The sequence below is a fragment of the Pipistrellus hanaki genome (genome assembly GCF_964339955.1).
Source record: "Pipistrellus hanaki genome assembly, chromosome: 7".
Taxonomy (NCBI): Eukaryota; Metazoa; Chordata; class Mammalia; order Chiroptera; family Vespertilionidae; genus Pipistrellus; species Pipistrellus hanaki.
The window spans coordinates 14,688,365-14,707,755 of NC_140509.1; the positions used below are offsets into that span (position 1 = coordinate 14,688,365).

The following is a 19,391-nucleotide window of genomic DNA, read 5'->3' on the forward strand; positions in this document are numbered from 1 at the left end:
TAGATTCATATAATATATCCAATAAAAAAATGTACACATATATTCACCAAATGACGGAAAAGAATGCTCATAGCAGCAGTACTCATAGTAATATCAAATAGGAAATGGTTAAAATACCCAAAAACAATAGTGTTGTATATTCATGTAATTTCATGAAGCAATGAAAATAAACTACTGCTACACACAAAACATGGATGATTCTCATAAAGTCTTGAGTAGAAAAAGCCAAACAAAAATGAATATATTATATTGAATGATTCCACTTAGGTAAAATTTAAAAACAGGGAAAGTATTCTATTGTGTTCCAACAGTGTTGCCTCAGGCAGAGGGAGAAAGGTAGATTGGGTCCCAAGAGGGTCTCTGTGGAGGGCTAGTCATTTTCCACCTTCTATTTCTTTTCTATAATGAAGTTACATGAATTTGTTCACTTACTAAAATTGGCAACGTTTATTATTTACTTATATGTTTTGAGTTTTACTTCAATAAAAAGTTAAAGAGCAATACATATTACAAAGAAACAGAGCACGAACCTCAGACAAATAAAAACTTTCAATGTGTAAAAAAATTAAGTAAAAGAGCTAAGGCTTAGAAAATGAAGTATTTCAAATGGTATAACAAAAAGAAGAGTTGGTGCCCATTCGTTGTGGCTCAGTGCTTGAGCATCGACTTATGAGCCAGAAGGTCACTGTTTCATTCCAGTGGAGGTCACATGCCAGGGTTGTGGGCTCAATCCCCAGTAGGGGGCATGCAGGAGGCATCCAATCAATGATTCTCTCTCATCATTGATGTTTCTATTTCTCTCCCTTCCTCTCTGAAATCAATAGAAATATATATATTTTTAAGAAACAGCTGATGAAGGATGTTGAGTAAAACTGGTGGGGTGAAGGCACTCCATCCCTCTGACCTGTTAAAGAATCTTATTTACAATTAGTTAACTAGTCTAAATTTCATCTCTACTAATTTTTGTTAACTGCATATAAAGTATGACCATGAAGACATGCAGGTAAAACCAAAAACAAATAGTTATCAAAGATGATGATGACTAGATTTTTCACAGCAAACTAAAATTTTATTTTCCTTCAAGTAAACTCCTGCTGATATTTTACAGGACAATAAGTACCTGTAAATAAAAGAAACAATAGTCAAATCTTCCACCAGAATTCTAGTAATTTCATCAAAGTTACAGAATTTACTTTCTTCTTACTACGAAGGTTAATGGCACTTTCTTCAGTGAGTTTAATGATACTGATTCAAGGTACAGACAGCCCTTGAGGAGTAATGCTTTTAAACATACCAGTTTCTTTCAGTTGTTATATGGGCGTCTCAGTAATGCAGGTAAGTTCATAGCTACAATGCAAAGCGAGCCATCCTGACCTGTCTTGCTTCTTTTCTAAGATCTTTAAATCTGTAGTTTAGACGTCTCGAGTTTGTTACCTACCATTTAACTTCTTAGCTTTTAAATCTATGGTACATATCCACTGATTCTATTCTATCCCTTTAAGAGGTTCTATAATGAAATGAGAATTAGGTGCTAACGTTTTTTATTGTCACTAAGAAACAATCCTCCCACCTCATTTTACAAAGCACTTAAATTCAATTGTATTTTTGCCGGCACCGGTTTGGCTCAGTGGATAGAGCGTCGGCCTGCGGACTGAAAGGTCCCGGGTTCGATTCCGGTCAAGGGCATGTACCTTGGTTGCGGGCACATCCTCAGTAGGGGCAGCTGATCGATGATTCTCATCGATGTTTCTAACTCTCTATCCCTCTCTCTTCCTCTCTGTGAAAAATCAATAAAATATATTTTTAAAAAAATTCAATTGTATTTTTAACTCTGCCACTTTTGTTCTCTCCATCTAATGTATCCTTTTTTTTTTCTTCCTGAAATACATTTCCCATTTTTACTATGTAGCCAGTTGGTGTATATTTACACAGGAAATCACAATATTTTCTAGGGCCCATACATTTTACCTAACAGAGTTTAGGCTAATTCTGCATCCTCAAATATTCACATCTAAAAGATGCTTGTGCCCTGTTACTATGGGTTACCAGGAATAAAACAAACATGGTTTTCTCTAATTTGATTTTAATGTAATTAATGATTTAGTTTCCAAACAAGCAAATAATTATAGAACAAGAGAAAACATTGCTGAGCTGATGCCCATCTCTAATACTTGGGCCAATGCCGGACCGAAGGGAAAGGAATGGATATTCACAGTGTTCTAAAACATTAGAGTAAAATGACCAATCAGGGAATAGCAACAATGAATTTTATGACAAATAGTATGTTTAGTACTAATCTATCAGTAACTGATTTATTTTATTTTATTTTATTTTATTTTATTTTATTTTATTTTATTTTATTTTATTTTATTTTTTTGGAGGGGGAAATAAAACGAAAACCCAAGTCCTTTGGAAAGAAATAGAACAATGAATGTCCAGATACATTCCGCTGATAGGAATGCAGTCTCTCCAAAATCCAATACACAAAGGTGGTCCCATTTAATTTAAAACAGTTTTCAATTTCTTCTTGCTTTCCAGCAAACTAAATTTAAGTACATTTCCACATTATTAGGGAGTGATCCGAAACTTCATTCAGTCTGAATGACAAGTATTCTGTGACACGGGTTAAAAAGTTGTCTTTTGCAACCAAGTTATAAGACATAATTTTCAAAAAAAGTGCATTTCCCATAAAAGTACCCATCAGGACTGAAACTTAAAGTGCAACATATAAGGTACTTTAAAGAGTGCAAACTTGCTAAATATATACATTATATGTGCCAAGTCCAAATAAAGCAGGATCTTCTCTCTGCCTACGCCAGACAGGACAATGGAAACATACTTTTCCATATCTGGAATCTTTTGCAGGTATGTGTATTTTGGTCCATCTGTGTGTGTGTGTGTGTGTGTGTGTGTGTGTGTGTATGAGAAAGACTGTGCCTGCATATGTATGTAACTGCTTTCGGGTCTGTGCAAATGTCTCAAGGTGGTTTCCTAGAATTTGAAACCTTTAAACACTGACATGATTGCTTAATTTCCACTTCTAAGTAGCATCAGGCTTGTAATAATGGTTGAGCTATTTCACCCTGCATAGATGGTAAGGCAGGTATTTGACTGAGAATTAAATGTTTAAAGAAAATTATAAAAAATACAATAACTATAATGCTACCGAGAGTGACCCCTATGAAATAAGCATTTGACTCTTGCTCATGTTCTCCTGGCTTGCCATGGCCATGGTGGGGTGGAGGGCTCTGTGTGTGAGCCATTCTCCTTGGAGTTGTGGAACTGAGCAGATCCTGGACGCGCCTGAGGGAGCCGTTGTGTGGCATGGCGGGGATGCTGAGGAGGTGGCAGAGCAGTGGGTACAGATCTGTGGAGCTCATAGCTTCTTTTGTGAAATTCTTTCTGAAGGCAGGACCGTGGGCTAAAAATATTGGATGCATTTCTGCTAGCGCATTGTCATAACCGTGGTTGCCTACTGTGAATATAAAATGCATGAAAATGTTAGCCAACCAGCAGGCATTCAAATGGAAATAATTGTGTCACTGTCAAAGTCTGAACAAGTAAATGCGAACTTTATCCAATTTGACTTTTAAAATAGTCTTTACGAACAATTTTTGCTGTTGTCCACATCACAACTCACTTTGGGAAATAAAAAGGCAGCTTTCTCAGGCCAGTACGACCTTGAGCAGCAGGGGATGACCTTGAGCAGCAGGGGATGAAGGATAAAGAGCAAAACTGAGCCAAGTGAAGAGAAAGTGAAACTGATTTTTATTTATTTTTTGGTGGCAGGTAAACTACTTGTTAGGTACCTACTATGTTCTAATGATTGCTATAAAGGTCAAAGATAAAGGTGCTTTTAAGCAGCTGCCAGGCTGGGAGTGGCCAGGCCCGGAGCAGCCGGGTCTGGTGTGGCCAGGCCCAGAGCAGCAGCTGCCAGGCTGGAAGCGGCCAGACTCGAAGCAGCCGGGTCTGGTGCGGCCAGGCCTGAAGCAGCGGTTGCCAGGCTGGGAGCAGCCAGGCCCGGAGCAGCCGGATCTGGTGTGGCCAGGCCTGGAGCAGCAGCTGCCAGGCTGGGAGCGGCCAGGCCCGGAGCAGCCGGTTCTGGTGTGGCCAGGCCCAGAGCAGCAGCTGCCAGGCTGGGAGCGGCCAGGCCCGAAGCAGCAGGGTCTGGTGTGGCCAGGCCCGGAGCAGCAGCTGCTAGGCTGGGAGCATCCAGGCCCGGAATAGCCGGGTCGGGTGCGGCCAGGCCCGGAGCAGCAGCTTGCAGGCTGGGAGCGACCAGGCCCGGAGCGGCCGGGCCCAGAGCAGCCGAGTCGGGTGCGGCCAGGCCCGGAGCAGCAGCAGCCAAGTCCCGAGCAACTAGGTCGGGAGCGGCAGTGACCAGACCTGGAGCAGCTGGTTGTGGAACGAACCAGAGCAACAGAGGCCAGGCCCAGAGCAGCCAGGCCCGGAACAGCTCGCTCCTCGCCCCCACGGCTGCCTCTCAGACATGGCTGGAAACTTTTGTGGGAACTTGAGGGTCTGCTGAATCAAGTGATGAAGGCTTAGATCTGGATGTGTTGAGTTAGTATAGCGCTGGGGTGTTGATCTGTGAGTGCCTTGGGTGGGGCCTGGATGAGGCTGGTTGACCTATTTGGAAATGTCTTTTGTGTGAAATGTATCATTGGGCATGTGGAGGTATTATTGATATGAGAAAATGCTAAGTAACTGATTTACTATCTGAAAAGGGATTTACTATCAGGGAAAGGGAGGGAGGAAGAGACTGAACATAAATTGCACCTATGGATGAGGACAATGGGGGATGGGGAGGGGACGGAGGGTGGGGTGGGAACCTGGTGGAGAGGGGAAGAAATGAGGAACCTTTGTAATAATATGAACAATAAAGATTGATTAAAAAAAAAAAAAAAAGATAAAGGTGCTTTTAGACATGAAGATAATAAATTCACAATTACTAACAAAACAAGAAAAGCAAGAGATAGAGAAAAAGACACCCCAAAAATCAAACCTCTAGTTACACTTCCGATCCACTGCAGAAAAACTAGTCAGGACTTGAGGGTAAATTTTTCACTTTCGAGTTCAGATCAGGATCTAACTTAGTACTGTGTGCCTAAGTATGGATACAAGTAAAGCCAAAATTTGAGTCTTCTGACTTACCAAGGGATACAGAACTCCAGGATGAAAATTTGCATAATAAAAGCTGCACTTTATGATTTACTTTATTTTTGTGAATGGCATTGCGATTTTTAATTTTATTTTGCAGATATAGTTTGCATTCAACACCTTTTTTGTATTAATTTTGGGTGTGCAGCATAGTGGCTAGGCTTTCATTTAGATTACAAAGTGTTCCCTCCACTAATTGCAGAGAGAGAGAGAGAGAGAGAGAGAGAGAGAGAAAGAGAGAGAGAGAGAGAGAGAGAGAGGGAGGGAGGGAGGGAGGGAGGGAGGGAGGGAGGGAGAGAGAGAGAGAGAGAGAGAGAGAGAGAGAGAGAGAGAGAGAGATATGTGAGAGAGATACATCAACTGCCTTATGTGCCCCAGCTGGGACTGGGGATTGAACCTGCAACCCAGGCACATGCCCTTGATCAGGAACAGAACCCATGACCCTTTGGTGCGTGGGTTGACGCTCTAATCACTGAGCCACACCTGCCAGGGATAAAATCTGCATTTTAAAGGCACTTGTGCTTATTAGCATGGTATCAGGGTGCAAAGGAGAAGGAGCTGCTGTTGATAAGATGGCAACCTAAGAAAACCAACCGGTTTTATTTTAAAGGTGGTGAGGACAATGACTTGCAAATCACTCTATACCTATACGTATTGCTATCAGGAAATATGTAAACAGGAACACAACATTTTAAAAAAAGAAATCTTAAATCAATTGTTCTGAAAGTCACAAACTGATCCCTTAGTCATCAGCTTAGAGCAATTCCAAATCCACCAAAAGAAGTCTTTCTAAATGCCATGGTTCTTTTGTGTTCACTCAAGTAAAAATAATGCTGGCTTTATGTAATCATCTGTAATCATTTGACAGGGCAAACTATGCTATTCTACTGAGCTGATAACATCAACATTGGGAAGTATGCCATTATAGAATTTGTGATTGATCGGATGATTGTTCTGTTCATTTCTGTAAGAAGTTGGGATCTAGACTCTCAGTCATGGAGACAAAGGTAATATTCTCATATCCCATTTATTAGAAAATCAGATTTGAAATGAAATCATTATGACTCACAAAATCTTTCCATGAATAGGGGCTTTGTCTATAGTGGAAGCCCTACCATAAATGCTTGGTCCAGTAGGTAATATTTAATAATGGGTGCTTAAGGACAGTGGTTCTCCAACTTCAATGTAAACTGAGACTCCCAGGGACGACGTGTGAAAACACAGATTGCTGGGCTATGCCCTTACAGTTTCTAACTCAGCAAGTCTGGGGTGAGTCCAAAAATCTGCTTTTCTAACAAATTTGCAGGCAATTTGGATGCTGCTGGTACAGGGAACGCACTTTGAGGACCTCTGCTTTTGAACATATAGGCTTAATCTCTTATAGAACTCCAACTGAGAAGAACTATAGTGGTCAATATTTAATTATTTTGTTGAGTAAATGGTCACAATTTTTTTTATAAATAGGAACATTATTAAGGTAAAAAATAGGTGTGATCAATCTATTGTGTAATTGTAGTTCACCAAACCATATTTCCAGGGAATTTTAAATTCATGTTAACTACCAAATTTTGAGCAACCCTTCTAACAAAAGCACTAACTGCACACTACAGAATATCTAAACATATAAAGGCCAAATAAATTATTTTTAAAGGCCTTCTTAAAATGGTCCCTGTCATGAAATTAAATATTGGTTTACGGATCTTTATCTGTATGTAAACCCAGTTTTAAAAACCAGGAACCATGAACATGTACAAATTAGAGAACGGCATAGAATCTGTCATTATGAATTATGTATACAAGTGCCATTGACAGGCAACTTCTTTTACTTTCATCAATAAAAATGACAGGAACCTAGTTCTACCTAAAGAGCCATTTTTGTACATCTGTTATATATATATATATATATATATATCAAGGACCAATAACCCAAACAGCATCTCGAGATCGTTTGGCACAATGTGGATCCTTCAACATTCAAGTAACGGAGTAGAAACAAATCCCAGTGAACTGATAACTGATCAGGAGTGCGTGCTAACATAGAGATCCAGCAGGTAGTCCATCAGAGGAGGTTTAAGATGGAGACCAATTATAAAAGTGTGAAGAGCTAAGAAGCAAATATGAGATGGTGAGGTTATCCAGTGTTAGGCAGAGGAACCTCCTCCAGGGCTCAGGGATGGAGGGACAGAGGAAGAGATAGTTTTACCAGAGCCCAAAAGTCAGGGCTACTAATTCAGAGCTGAGGTCACAGAGAGAGTTGGGAGCTGGCATCACAGAGGAAATGAACCCATTGTTAGAGATAAAGCCTGAGGCAGAGATTAGGGAACAAATGCCCTGGCTTCCAGACTCAGGTCAGGGTGTTCTATTGGACAAACCTAACCAGAAACCAGTTCGCAAAGGAACTGGGGGATTTTAGTCTTTAGGGGTCAGTGACTGGTGATACAAAAAAGCAGAGACAGAAAAGAGCAGGGAGCTTAAGAGCAAATTGCAAATGACAGACACCACGGAGATGAGTAAAATTCTGCGTATGGCTTTTCCATTTAGCTAGCTTGTTAAAGCAATATAAAAAGAGAAAATTACACATTAAGGATGGCAGAAAGTGCCTTATTTTGCATGTTTGAATTTAAATGGAACTTTCATTATATTCTGAATTTATACAGTGGCAATAGCTCCAAAATTATAGCATGAGGTATTAGGAAAACACATCATGATATATTATTTTACATGACACATTGAATTCTTTTTAGAAATGTTTCCAAGGTATAAAGCAAAGTTGGCCTACATTTGGTAGAATCAGAAAGAAGGAAAGAAAATACTAGAAAGCTGATAATTGTAAATAAAAAAAAGTAGAGTTTAAATTCTTGGCCCAGGTAGCTCAGATGCTTAGAGCATCACCCCAATATGCCAAGGCTGCAAGAACAATCCCGGGTCAGGACACATACAAGAATCAACCCACGAATGCATAAATAAGTGGAACAACAAATTTCTCTCTCTTTCTTCCCCTTCCTTTCTCCCTCTAACATCAATTTAAAAATTCTAATCAAACTAGTATATAAAACAGAGAAAACATTTCAATTACATTTCAGTTAATGTTTTTCTCTGGAACATCATGTTTATAATTAGCAGTAGAGGTCACTGTGAATATTTTTAGTCTGGCTTCAAGGGAATAAATGTTTCATTTTTAGGAGGTTACCACTTTTCAAAGCCCCAAGAGTTGGTCATATAACCAGCTAGTTATTCAACCAGCAGATAAAGTGATGTATCATCCATCACATCCACTTTAGCACACAGCGATGCAGAATGGGAAGAAATAATTGTAACATACTCACACATAAGGCCTTCCGACTTATTTTGTAAAATGTACCACCCTTCGTCAGCCACTGCTATAATTGGTTGAACCCGGTTGTTGTACTTGTAATGCCATCTTTCTGGAATCTCTTCTTTTTTGTAAACAGTCAGATTAGGATGCGCATGAGCTAGTGCCTCATAGACTTCATCAAATTTACCTTTAAGAGAAGGGAGAAGAAGAGACACTCAGAACAAAACACCCACTGCTACAATCAAACTATCATGGCAATAGAGGTCATTCAAAGCACACACCCTACTGAGGTCACAAGCCAGCAAGCTGGCAAGACACTTTAGAATTCTCATCCCCTTTGAGGAATCATGAGTGGGAAAGGGGGTTGGGGAGAATAGGGACTAATAAATTATCTTCTGTTCTAAGTAAATTATCCTTATATAATTAAGAGATTATGTAGAACCTGAAGTCTCTAATTTGAGATTTCTTAATAACTTAAACATCCACACAATGCGTGAAATACTGCAACACCCAAACTAAAACAATGGATTGCATTCTGCTCGTTATGAGTGCAGAGGTAGAGATTCTCTAGATGAGAAAATATGGGGAATGGAGGGTGAGGACTGGGCAGGACAAAGTGAAGGTGGGAAGCAGACTGCAAAGTAGACAAGTTCTTCAAAACCCTGGAGGTCTTGCAAAAATTCTTCACATGCAGTAAACTTGGGCACTGTCTGCACTCCTTTGTTTGTTATTCAAATCCATTTGGTAGGGGTTCCTCTCTGCCTTCCACACCCGACAAGGCGACGCCATACCGATTTTATAAGGAAAACTGAAGGACTGATGTGATTTTCTGAAACAAAAACAAACTTGCTATTCCATATTGAATTTGTTGACAAGTTTGTGTGCAGGCATGTATGCCTATTTTAACATTCACCGTTTCCTATGATCCTCTGAATTCCCCTCTGAGGGATAAAATTCTCATTTGGGAGGTATACAGCTTTTCCAAATCTGTTCTCTCATTTGAGACCTACACAACCATAGGACCTGATAAGAAACCAGAGGAGTTAGCTTGAGTCTTGCTCTGTCTTACATTGTGATCTGGGGACATAATACTTGGTGACAGGGCTGATATGAGGCTTGGAGGAGAGATTTCTAAATGTTCAAAGTCTTGTTATTGCTTGCCTTTCTTATAGTTAAGAAAATGAAATCTCAGGTTGGCCAAAGCTTCCTCATTCCTACATTCCACTGCTTCCCTAGTAAGCAGGTACTAAGGAGCCATCCTACATAATAAAAGAGTAATATGCAAATTAACCATCACTCCACTACACCCACCAGCCATGCCCACCAGCCAATCAGAGCAAGTATGCAAATAAACCCAACCAAGATGGCTACAGCCACAGAGAGCAGGAAGGAGGCTTGGGTTTTCCAGGCAACAGAGGAACCCAAGCTTTCCGCCTGCCTTGCCAGCCTAAGCCTCCACTCAAGGCTACAAAGTTTCAATTATAGAAGGTAAAGAAATCCAAACAGAAATGGCTGCCAGCCATGGAGTGAGCAGGGGGCTTGGCTCCGCGCCAGACTACAAAGTTTCAATTGTAGAAGGTAAAAAAATTCCAGATACCAGGGCTCCACTTGGGTGGCTGGGGGAATGTGGTTGGCCTGCAAACCACTACAGGCCCCTCGCTCAGGCTGCCCCATGCCCAAGGGAACCCCCACCCTCATCCAAACACTCTTCAGGGCAAACCAGCTGGCTCCCTCCCGTTCACCAGGCCTCTATCCTATCTAAAAAAGAGTAATATGCAGATTGACCATCACTCCAACACACAAGATGGCTGCCCCCAGGTGGTCAAAGATCCTGCCCTCCAAGTGGACACAAGATGGCCACCACAAGATGGCCAGCAGGGGAGGGCAGTTGGGAGGCACCAGGCCTGCAAGGGAGGGCAGTTGGAAGTGATCAACCCTGCAGGGGAGGGAAGTTAGGAGTGACCAGGCCAGCAGAGGAGGGAAGCTTAGGGCAAACAGGTTGGCAGGGGAGCAGTTAGACATCAATCAGGCTGGCATGGGAGTGGTTAGGGAGTGATCAGGCTGGCAGGCAAAAGCAGTTAGGGGCAATCAGGAAGACAGGCAAGTGAGCAGTTGGGAGCCAGCAGTCCTGGATTGTAAGAGGGATGTCCGATTGCCCATTTAGGCCCGATCCCGGTGCATCCCAGTGGGTCCCAGATTGGAGAGGGTACAGGCTGGGGTGAGGAACACCCCCCCCCCCCTATAGGCCCAGTGCAGGAAATTGGTGCACGGAGGAGGAGGGGTGTCCCTCAGCCCAGCCTGCACCCTCTCCAATCTGGTATCCCTTTCACAATCCAGGACTGCTGGCTCCCAATCGCTCATCTGACTGCCTGCCTGCCTGCCTGCCTGATTGACCCTAACCACTTCTGCCTGCCAACCTGGTCACCCCCTAACCACTCCCCTGCCAGCCTGATCGATGCCTAATTCCTCCCCTCCTGGCCCAATTGCCCCTAACTGTCCTCCCCTGTTGGCCTGGTCACCCCTAATTGCCTTCCCCTACTGGCCTGGCCGCCCCAACTGCCCTTCCCTGCAGGCCTGGTTCTCCCCACTCCCCTCCTTTGCTGGCCTGGTAACCCCCAACTGCCCTCCCCTGCAGGCCTGCTGCCCTCCAACTGCCCTCCCATGCAGGTCTGGTAACCCCCAACTATCCTCCCTTGCAGGCCTGGTCACCCCCTAACTGCCCTCCCTTGCTGGCCATCTTATGGGGGCAGTTATGAAGTGTTGGAGTGATGATCACATGGGGGAAGCCATCTTGTGTGTTGGAGTGATGGTCAATTTGCATATAATCTTATTATTATATTATATAGGATAGATAGAGAGGAAGAGAGAAGGGGAGAGGGGGGGCAGAAAGGGTGAGAGAGGCTTTTAGGGCTTCTATGAAATTTCTATCTTTCCATTGCAACTTCTCTGAGAAGGGGGCTGAAGCTTTCATAATATTAAATGATTCTGAAATGGTTAAAGACAGCATCAATTGCAATATTCTAGGGAAAAAGTGAAAAATTAGACTTCAAGAGATACCGCTAGTTGGTTTAGGGAGATAAAATATTCTGTTAGCAACCTACAGCTGTCAGAGTGTTGGGTGGCTGGGGGGCTGGGTGAGAAGAGCGAAGCAAATTAAAAAACAACTCATAAATACAGAAAACCGTATGGTGATTACCAGAGGGAAGGGAGGTGAGGGAACAATAGAAGAGGGTAAAGGGGAGATAAATGGTGATGAAAGGAGACTTGACTTGGGTGGTGACCACTGATACACAGATGATGTATTATATATGAAACCTATATAATTGTATTAATCAATGTCACACCAATAAATTCAATAAAAATTTTAAAGATTCTATTAGCATATTTTCCAGGAAGTAGCTAGGCCTCCAGGTAAGCACCTGCAGACTCCGCTAAAGGACTTGAGGAAAGAACCAGCTCAAACAGGTAAAGGCATCTATTATGAACTTAAGGCAACTAAGCTCATTATAATAGTGAAATTCCCACTTCTGAGAGGGCCCTGGATATCATTTCTGAACATGGGATGCATGAAGAGGCATGACCTACTACTGCGCCCACACCTACCCTACACCCACCCTTACAGACTATGACAAAAATTTCCATCATGAATATTCAATGAAGTAACTGGATAACAGCAGAGGCTCCCCAGTTTGGGGAGTCATGGCTTTGGAAATTGTTCCCCGTGGACTCCTTATTTGGGGTCAAATAAATTGGGCTTTGTGAGGCAAGTTCAGTTCAATAACAATAACAACAAAAAAGAGATTTTGTTTTTTCCAGAATCTAAGGAGTGAATTCCAGAGTATTACCATGACTCAGGCAAACATACTTTAAAGGCACAGAAGCAAAAATTCCCCACTCCATGGCCCTGGGTTTATGCAGACTGGGTCTCAGACCAACAGTCAGACTCACCTTCTTTGGGCAGGATGGCTGCTACTGGAGACCCGTCAATCAGCAGGTAGAGGTCTCTATCCAGATACTGGTCAAGTTCTATCACCCTTTCCTCAGAACACTGGGTCATCCCGTGATCACTTGTAATAATCAGGTTCAGAGTGTCCCACAAGTTTGCCTTTTTCAGCATCTGCATAAGGTATCCTAACTTGTTGTCAATATCTGAGATGACAGGCCCCATGAGGGGACTGTCAGGTCCCAAATGGTGGCCCATGTCGTCGGGGTCTTCCCAATAGAGAAGGCCAAGATTGATGGGCTCTTTGGATGTAAACCATTCGATAATTTTGGCAACTCTTTCTTCAAACGAAACGGACGCATTGTAAGGCATGTAGTGAGCAGGAAAGCTCTCATGGATTTCCACATCCGTGCCAGGCCACATGGCTGCACCACTGGCATGTCCAGCCCTCTGATTTGTGATCCATATCGGTGTTGCTTCTTCCCAAAACTCAGAGTCATAAATATCCATGTTATCCAAGGAGAAAGATTTGTTCAGCATAGGATCAAACATGTCATTTGCAACAACCCCATGATTCTCTGCAAAGAGGCCAGTTACCAAGGTATAATGGTTAGGGTAGGTCTTTGTAATAAAAATATTAGTAACTTGCTTCACACGAACACCATGTTTCATAACATGATGAAAATGAGGCGTTGGAACTCTATATAAGTAATCCCAACGGAATCCATCAAATGAAACCAGTAGGACCTTTTGCTGATCTGGTTGGAGAGAAAATGTAATTGAAAGTGGTAATGCAGCAAGTATGAAGGCTGCGCAGAGGAGTTTTGAAGTCATTTTCAAAGTGCTTGATCAGTTCAGCATAAGATAATCTGTATAAGAAAAGAACACATAGAAGCCAATTTAGTTTTATATTTTTTACTCAAAACTGAGAGTGGCTGAAACTGGTTTGGCTCAGTGGATAGAGCGTCGGCCTGCAGACTGAAAGGTCCCAGATTCGATTACTGTCAAGGGCATGTACCTTGGTTGCAGGCACAGCCCCAGTAGGGGGTGTGCCAAGAGGCAGCTGATCGATGATTCTCTCTCATCGATGTTTCTCTCTATCCCTCTCTCTTCCTCTCTGTAAAAAATCAATAAAATATATTTTAAAACAAACAAACAAAAGAAACTGAGAGTGATGGTGCTGAGTAGTCCCAGTTATAAGTCACAGCCTGCAAGGATTATGTTACAGAACTCCATCTTAAACATGAGACCTGAGTAATAAAGTTTAGCTGCATTAGAAACTGTTCTACTTTCCAATAATTTATCAAGAATCAAAACATTCCTCAAAGGAATTATTTAAATTGGTTCCCTAACATCACTTAAAAATATGACATACTTTACATATAACTTTTCAGAAACTGTTTCAGGTTGACTCAAACTTCTCACAGTCAAATACGTATGAACATATTTATCATTATTAGACCTATTATAGGAATCTAGAAACAAGAAAGTACTGTTGGCAAACCCAATAATAATGCTTTAGAATATACACTAAGTGGCCAGATTGTTATGATCTCTGAATGCATAATAACCTGGCCACTCAGTATAAATATTAGAGGTCCAGTGCATGAATTTGTGCATGGATGGGGTCCGGCCAGCCTGGGGGAGGGGACATGGGCAGCTGGCCAGCCTGCCTATGGGTAAAACTCCTAGTCAAGGGGACAACTTGTATATTAACCTTTTATTATATATGATATACACTGAGTGGCCAGATTACTATGCATTCAGAGATCATAAGATCTGGCCACTCCACTCAGTGGTGTGTGTGTGTGTGTGTGTGTGTGTGTGTGTGTGTGTGTATTTTATTAGTGTGTGTGTGTATTTTTCCAAAGCCAAAGCCTGCCCTGGCAGGGTAGTTCAGTTGGTTAGCATGTCATCTCAATATGCCAAGGTTGCAAGTTTGATCCCTGGTCAGGACACAGACAAGAATCAACCAATGAATGCATAAATAAGTAGATCAATAAATCAGTGTTTCTTTCTTTCTCTCTTTCCCCCTAAAATCAGTAAGTATATAAAAATTTTTACAAATCCAAACCCTTATGTTTGGTTCATCATGGTTAGAGATGTTACAAGAGAGACAAGAAAATACATTAATTTGGTTTCTTGAAGACAGACATAAAATTTGTGATATTCAAATATATTTGTGAAATGTAATCCATTTTCATTTATTAATAATCAAATTATAGTCTTATTTAAACAATAGATTCTAAACTAAATATAAACAGAAACATATTTTAGTAGGTATTTCCATATTTATTTTATTTTCCCCCCAATCACCATTTATCCCTATACCTATTCCACCTTCACCTGCCCCTTTTCTCCCCGCAATCACCATATTGTGCACGAGTTCTTTTTTTCTCAATTCCTCCACTAACACCCCAAATCCCTCCCCACTTACACCCCCACCCCCTCACACACACATACCAGAGCTGTCTGCATGCTCTTTATCTATGACTTGTCTTTATGTTGCTTGTTAGTCCAGTTTGTTAATTAAATTCCACATATGAGTGAAATTATATGGTATTTGTCTTTCTCTGACTGGCTTATTTCACTTAGCATAACCTTCTCCAGGTCTATCAATGCTATCACAAAGGGTAATTTTTTTCCCCCCTTTTTACTAAATAATAGCATTCAATTGCTTAAGTGCACTACAGCTATTTTATCCACTCATCTACTGAAGGAAACTTGGGCTGCTTCAAAATCTTGATTATCATATATAACACTGCAATGAACATAGAAGTGCATATATTCTTTCATATTAGTGTTTCAGATTTCTTTGATAAATTCCCAAAAGGGGAATTGATGGGTCATAAGGCAGTTCTATTTTTCATTTTTTAAACAATATATTTTTATTGATTTAAGACAGAAAGGGAGAGGGAGATAGATAGAAACATCTGTGATGAGAGAGAATCATTGTTTAGCTGCCTCCTGCACACCACCCCGCCCCCAACCAGGAATGTCAAAACCCAGGCATGTGCCCTGACCCGGAGGCAAACCGTGACTTCCTGGTTCATAGGTAGACACTCAACCACTGAGCCACACCAGTGGGGCCATTTTTCATTTTTTGAGGTAACTCCATGCTACTTTCTACAGTGGATGCAGCCATCTGCATTCCACCAACAGTGCACAATACTTGTACATACTTGACAACACTTGTTTGATTTACTGATGAAGCCATACTGACAGGTATGACATATCTCATTGTGGTTTTAATTTGCATTTCTCTGATGATTAGTGATGTTGAGCATCTATTCATAAGTCTATTGGAGAAGTGTCTATTCAGATGCTGACCTTCCTAATGTCAAAATTTGTTAACATTTAATCTCATAACTGATAAGATTAAATAATCGCTTTGGACCAAGGTGGTTGGTGTGTTGTTCTTTTAAACTTCATGTTATTTCTAAAAATCTTCCTTTTCCCCCTTCCAGCCCGGCCCGCCCCCACCCCAGACCCTCACCACCCCATTGTCTGTGTCCAAGGGCCATGCATATATGCATACACGTTCTGGATTACTTCCCACCCACTCCCCTTTCCCCCCAAGATTCCACACTCTGTTCCATGCTTCCATGTCTCTAGATCTACTCAGTTCACCAGTTTGTTACTTAGATTTCACAAATGAGTGAGATCATGTGATACTTGTCTTTCTCTGACTCACTTATTTCACTTAGCATGATACTCTCCAGGTTCCTCCATGATGTCTCAAAGGGTAAGAGAGTCTTTTTTACTGCTACATTGTATTCCATGGTATAAATGTGCCACAGCTTTTTTTTTTTTTATCCACTCATCCAGCATTAGGGCTGTTTGCAGAGCTTAGCTATTGTAAATTGTGCTTCTATGAACATAGGAATGCATACATTCTGTCTGATTGGTGTTTCGGGTTTCTTAGGACATATTCCTAATAGTGGGACCACTGGGTCAAATAACAGTCTCATATTTAATTTTCTGAGGAAACTCCATACTGTTCTCCAAAATGGCCGCACCAGTCTGCATTCCCACCAGCAGTGTACTAGGGTTCCCTTTTCTCCACATCCTCGCCAGCTAAAACGCTTTTATTCAAGAAAGCTAATAAGAGGCAATGTGGATAAATAATACATATGTAAATTTTGTTGGTTTTCATTGGGCTTGCAAATTAAGCAAGGATTTTTTGTTCTCCCCTTTTCCTATCCATTCTTGCATGAAGGTTTTGTAAGCCCACCAAAAATTGGATCTAACCATACTTTGTGCCACAAAGTCTTTTGAATTCAGCTTTGACATCTTTCTAATTTGAATTACTGAATACATGTTTAAACCTCAAAAAAAAAAACGAACTTGTCTTGCCTTGCTATATAAAAACTTCTTGGCATACTTGCTTTCTTTTTAGATGCAATCATTCTATTTTGTTTGCTTTTTAAACATGTTTTTACCATACAGATAACTAAATTAGTTAAACTGAAATTGTCTGAGGCATAGGGCTCCAGACAATGATTCAAAATTAAATTTTAAAACTATTTTTCAAATGGCAATAATGTTTCCTCTTCTAGAAGGGGCATTAAAAATCAGGTCCAATAAGAAACTGCAAATATATTTACTAACATACGTAGATGAGGGTGCTGGTTCCTTCCTCTTGCTCCCTTTTCCATCACCGTCCTAACACAAGGAAGGCTAATATAATATAAACCAAATATAATTTAAACCTAAAAAAAAAAATCAACTGCGCGGAAACACCCGATTTTCCTCTAAGTAAATTCATTCAGTAACCGTGGCAAGCAGGAAAGAACTGCTTTCTCGGGACAAAGGAAAACACACAAAGGCTAAGTGTTGTCTAAAGCATAGGAATGTTTGAAAAGCAGAACCGACATTCTCACCTCCATGCCGCAGAGCAAACAGAGATGGGGGTGGGATGAGCGACATCTCGGATTTTTTTCTTTTTTCATGCATGAAATGCTGCACAGGCCGGCGGAACCCCTAGCTTTGGGTCCAAATTCCCTGGGCCGCTTTCCGATTCTCCCCACCCACCCACCCTCCCCCTACAGACAGCCTTGGGAATCTGGAGGGTAGGGACGCCAAGAAACAAGAAGTGGGGCAGTGGAGGAGGAGCAGGTGAATCGACATTAAGAAGAGGGGATGCCCAAACCGATTTGGCTCAGTAGATAGAGCATCAGCCTGCGGACTGAAAGGTCCAGGGTTCAATTCCGGTCAAAGGGCATGTACCATGGTTGCGGTAGGGGGTGCGCAGGAGGCAGCTGATCGATGTTTCTAGCTCTCTATCCCTCTCTCCTAAAAAATAAAATAAAATAAATAATAATCAATAAAATATATTAAAAAAGAAAAAAGAAAAGAACAGGGTGATGCCCACCCTGGACTCTTACCTTTCGCAGCGATCCTGTCCCCGTCCACATCTGTTTGGGGAAACGGGAGGCAGGATCTGGACGGGGCTCCCTTTCCTCAGACTCGGGGCGACAGCGGGGAGGGTGGCGGGAGCCTGGGGGACCCCTTGAACCTGCAGCCGCTCACCGCACACAACCTCAGCGCGGAGCACCTGACCAGCACCGCATCCCCGCCGCCGGCTCCGCCCCTGGGCTCTCATTGGCTCCCGGAGAGCTACACTGTTGACGGGCTCCTGGGAGTGGCTGGAGCCGCTGTCAATCAGCGGGAGCGGGCGGTGCTGCCGGGGTTGGGAGGGCGGAGGGGCACCGGAGCGGAGCGGATGGGAGCTGAGAGCCGGGGCTGGCCCCGCTGGGAGGTCGGAGGGGCGGGGAGGAGACCCCTGCTTTGCTAGCGTGCCTTTTCTGTACTCAGTGGATTGTGTGCTCTTACACTCACTATTTTGTTAAAAGCGACTTTTATTTTCTTATCTGTTCTCTTAAGTTTTTTTTGTTTGTTTGTTTGTTTTGTTTTGGTGTTTTGTTTTGTTTTTCTTGATTTTTTTTTTCTTGTCACAAATTGGTCGCCATACCTGGGCTTTGTTCTGAGAACACCTCAGGATGTTGTTAGGACTTTAATTTTTTTTTTTTTAATTTTTATTAGTTGGTGTTGGTAGCTGCTTTACTTCGCATATCTTTAATTTAAAACCTAGCATTTACTTCAGCCAATTCTCCAGCCCCAATGTTTGCTGTCCAGGTTTTTGCCATATGAGGTCTCGGGATCTGCAGTAGCGGGGCGCCTGAGAATGAATGGATTGAATCAGGTTCAGGACTAGGCTACTCTGCACAGGGAGTGGGGGCAACAGCTACTCTGAGAGTTGACCTGGGCTCCCGGCTCAGTTTCCAAATGACTGAGAAAGCTCTGAACTCCAGGACCTATTTCACTTTCGGAAGTCTTCATTGGCACTTGCTTCTTCTGTTCCTTTACTGTAGTGAATTAACTTTCCAAGTTTGTTGGTAATCCATGGTATTTTTAGGCCGGCGGGGGTGCGGTGGGCATGTGCACAGTTCGCCAGTTTGATGCCAATTATAATCACCATAGATTGTAGGTAGCAGTGATCTGAAGCTCCCCCGAAAGGATTTGCACACCTATACAACTCCTGGGCCTGATTCTGCCCCTGCAATGGCCAGTAAGAGCTTAAAGAATGTCACAACTTACATTTCAACATCTTACATTTAGCCCATGTAACAGAGAGTAAAACCAGTGGCTTTGGCTGCTCTGTCTGGCTGTTGTTCGTGCTCCCTGTCTGGTAAACTGGAGCTGTAAAATGCATAGTCATTCCTGTTGATACTGAGTTAAATGGGACAAACATTTTGGTCACAGTTTTTTCCCCTTTCTCTCTATTTCTTACAGAGGGGAGAGTTGCGGCAGGGGGTGTGCTCCCTTCCGGTTGTGTTGTAATGTTAATGAACAAAAAACCCCATTGAAACCTGTAAAGAATTCTAGTGAGTTTATTTGAGCCAAAGTGACGACAGATATCAAGCCGGGAAACAGATAATGCTCCAAAGAATGGCAGGTTACATTTCTATT

The 19,391-nt window shown here is 42.1% G+C and overlaps 1 protein-coding gene across 3 annotated transcripts; it reads right to left on the reverse strand.

The window, feature by feature from the left end:
- Nucleotides 1-1,047: 1,047 nt before the first annotated feature.
- On the reverse strand, nucleotides 1,048-18,014 carry ENPP5 (ectonucleotide pyrophosphatase/phosphodiesterase family member 5). Of its 3 annotated transcripts, XM_084889110.1 has the most exons (5): nucleotides 17,807-18,014; nucleotides 12,425-13,288; nucleotides 8,487-8,663; nucleotides 3,167-3,475; nucleotides 1,048-1,120 (listed from the first exon to the last, which is right to left on the reverse strand). In XM_084889110.1, exons 2-5 carry the CDS (start codon nucleotides 13,251-13,253, stop codon nucleotides 1,080-1,082), a joined length of 1,356 nt encoding a protein of 451 aa, XP_084745236.1. In that variant the 5' UTR covers nucleotides 13,254-13,288; nucleotides 17,807-18,014; the 3' UTR covers nucleotides 1,048-1,079. The 3 variants fall into 3 exon arrangements, with proteins under 3 accessions (XP_084745236.1, XP_084745235.1, XP_084745237.1); XM_084889109.1 differs by having other exon boundaries at nucleotides 1,048-3,475; XM_084889111.1 differs by having other exon boundaries at nucleotides 1,048-3,475; nucleotides 12,425-12,997; nucleotides 17,807-17,997.
- Nucleotides 18,015-19,391: the final 1,377 nt, after the last annotated feature.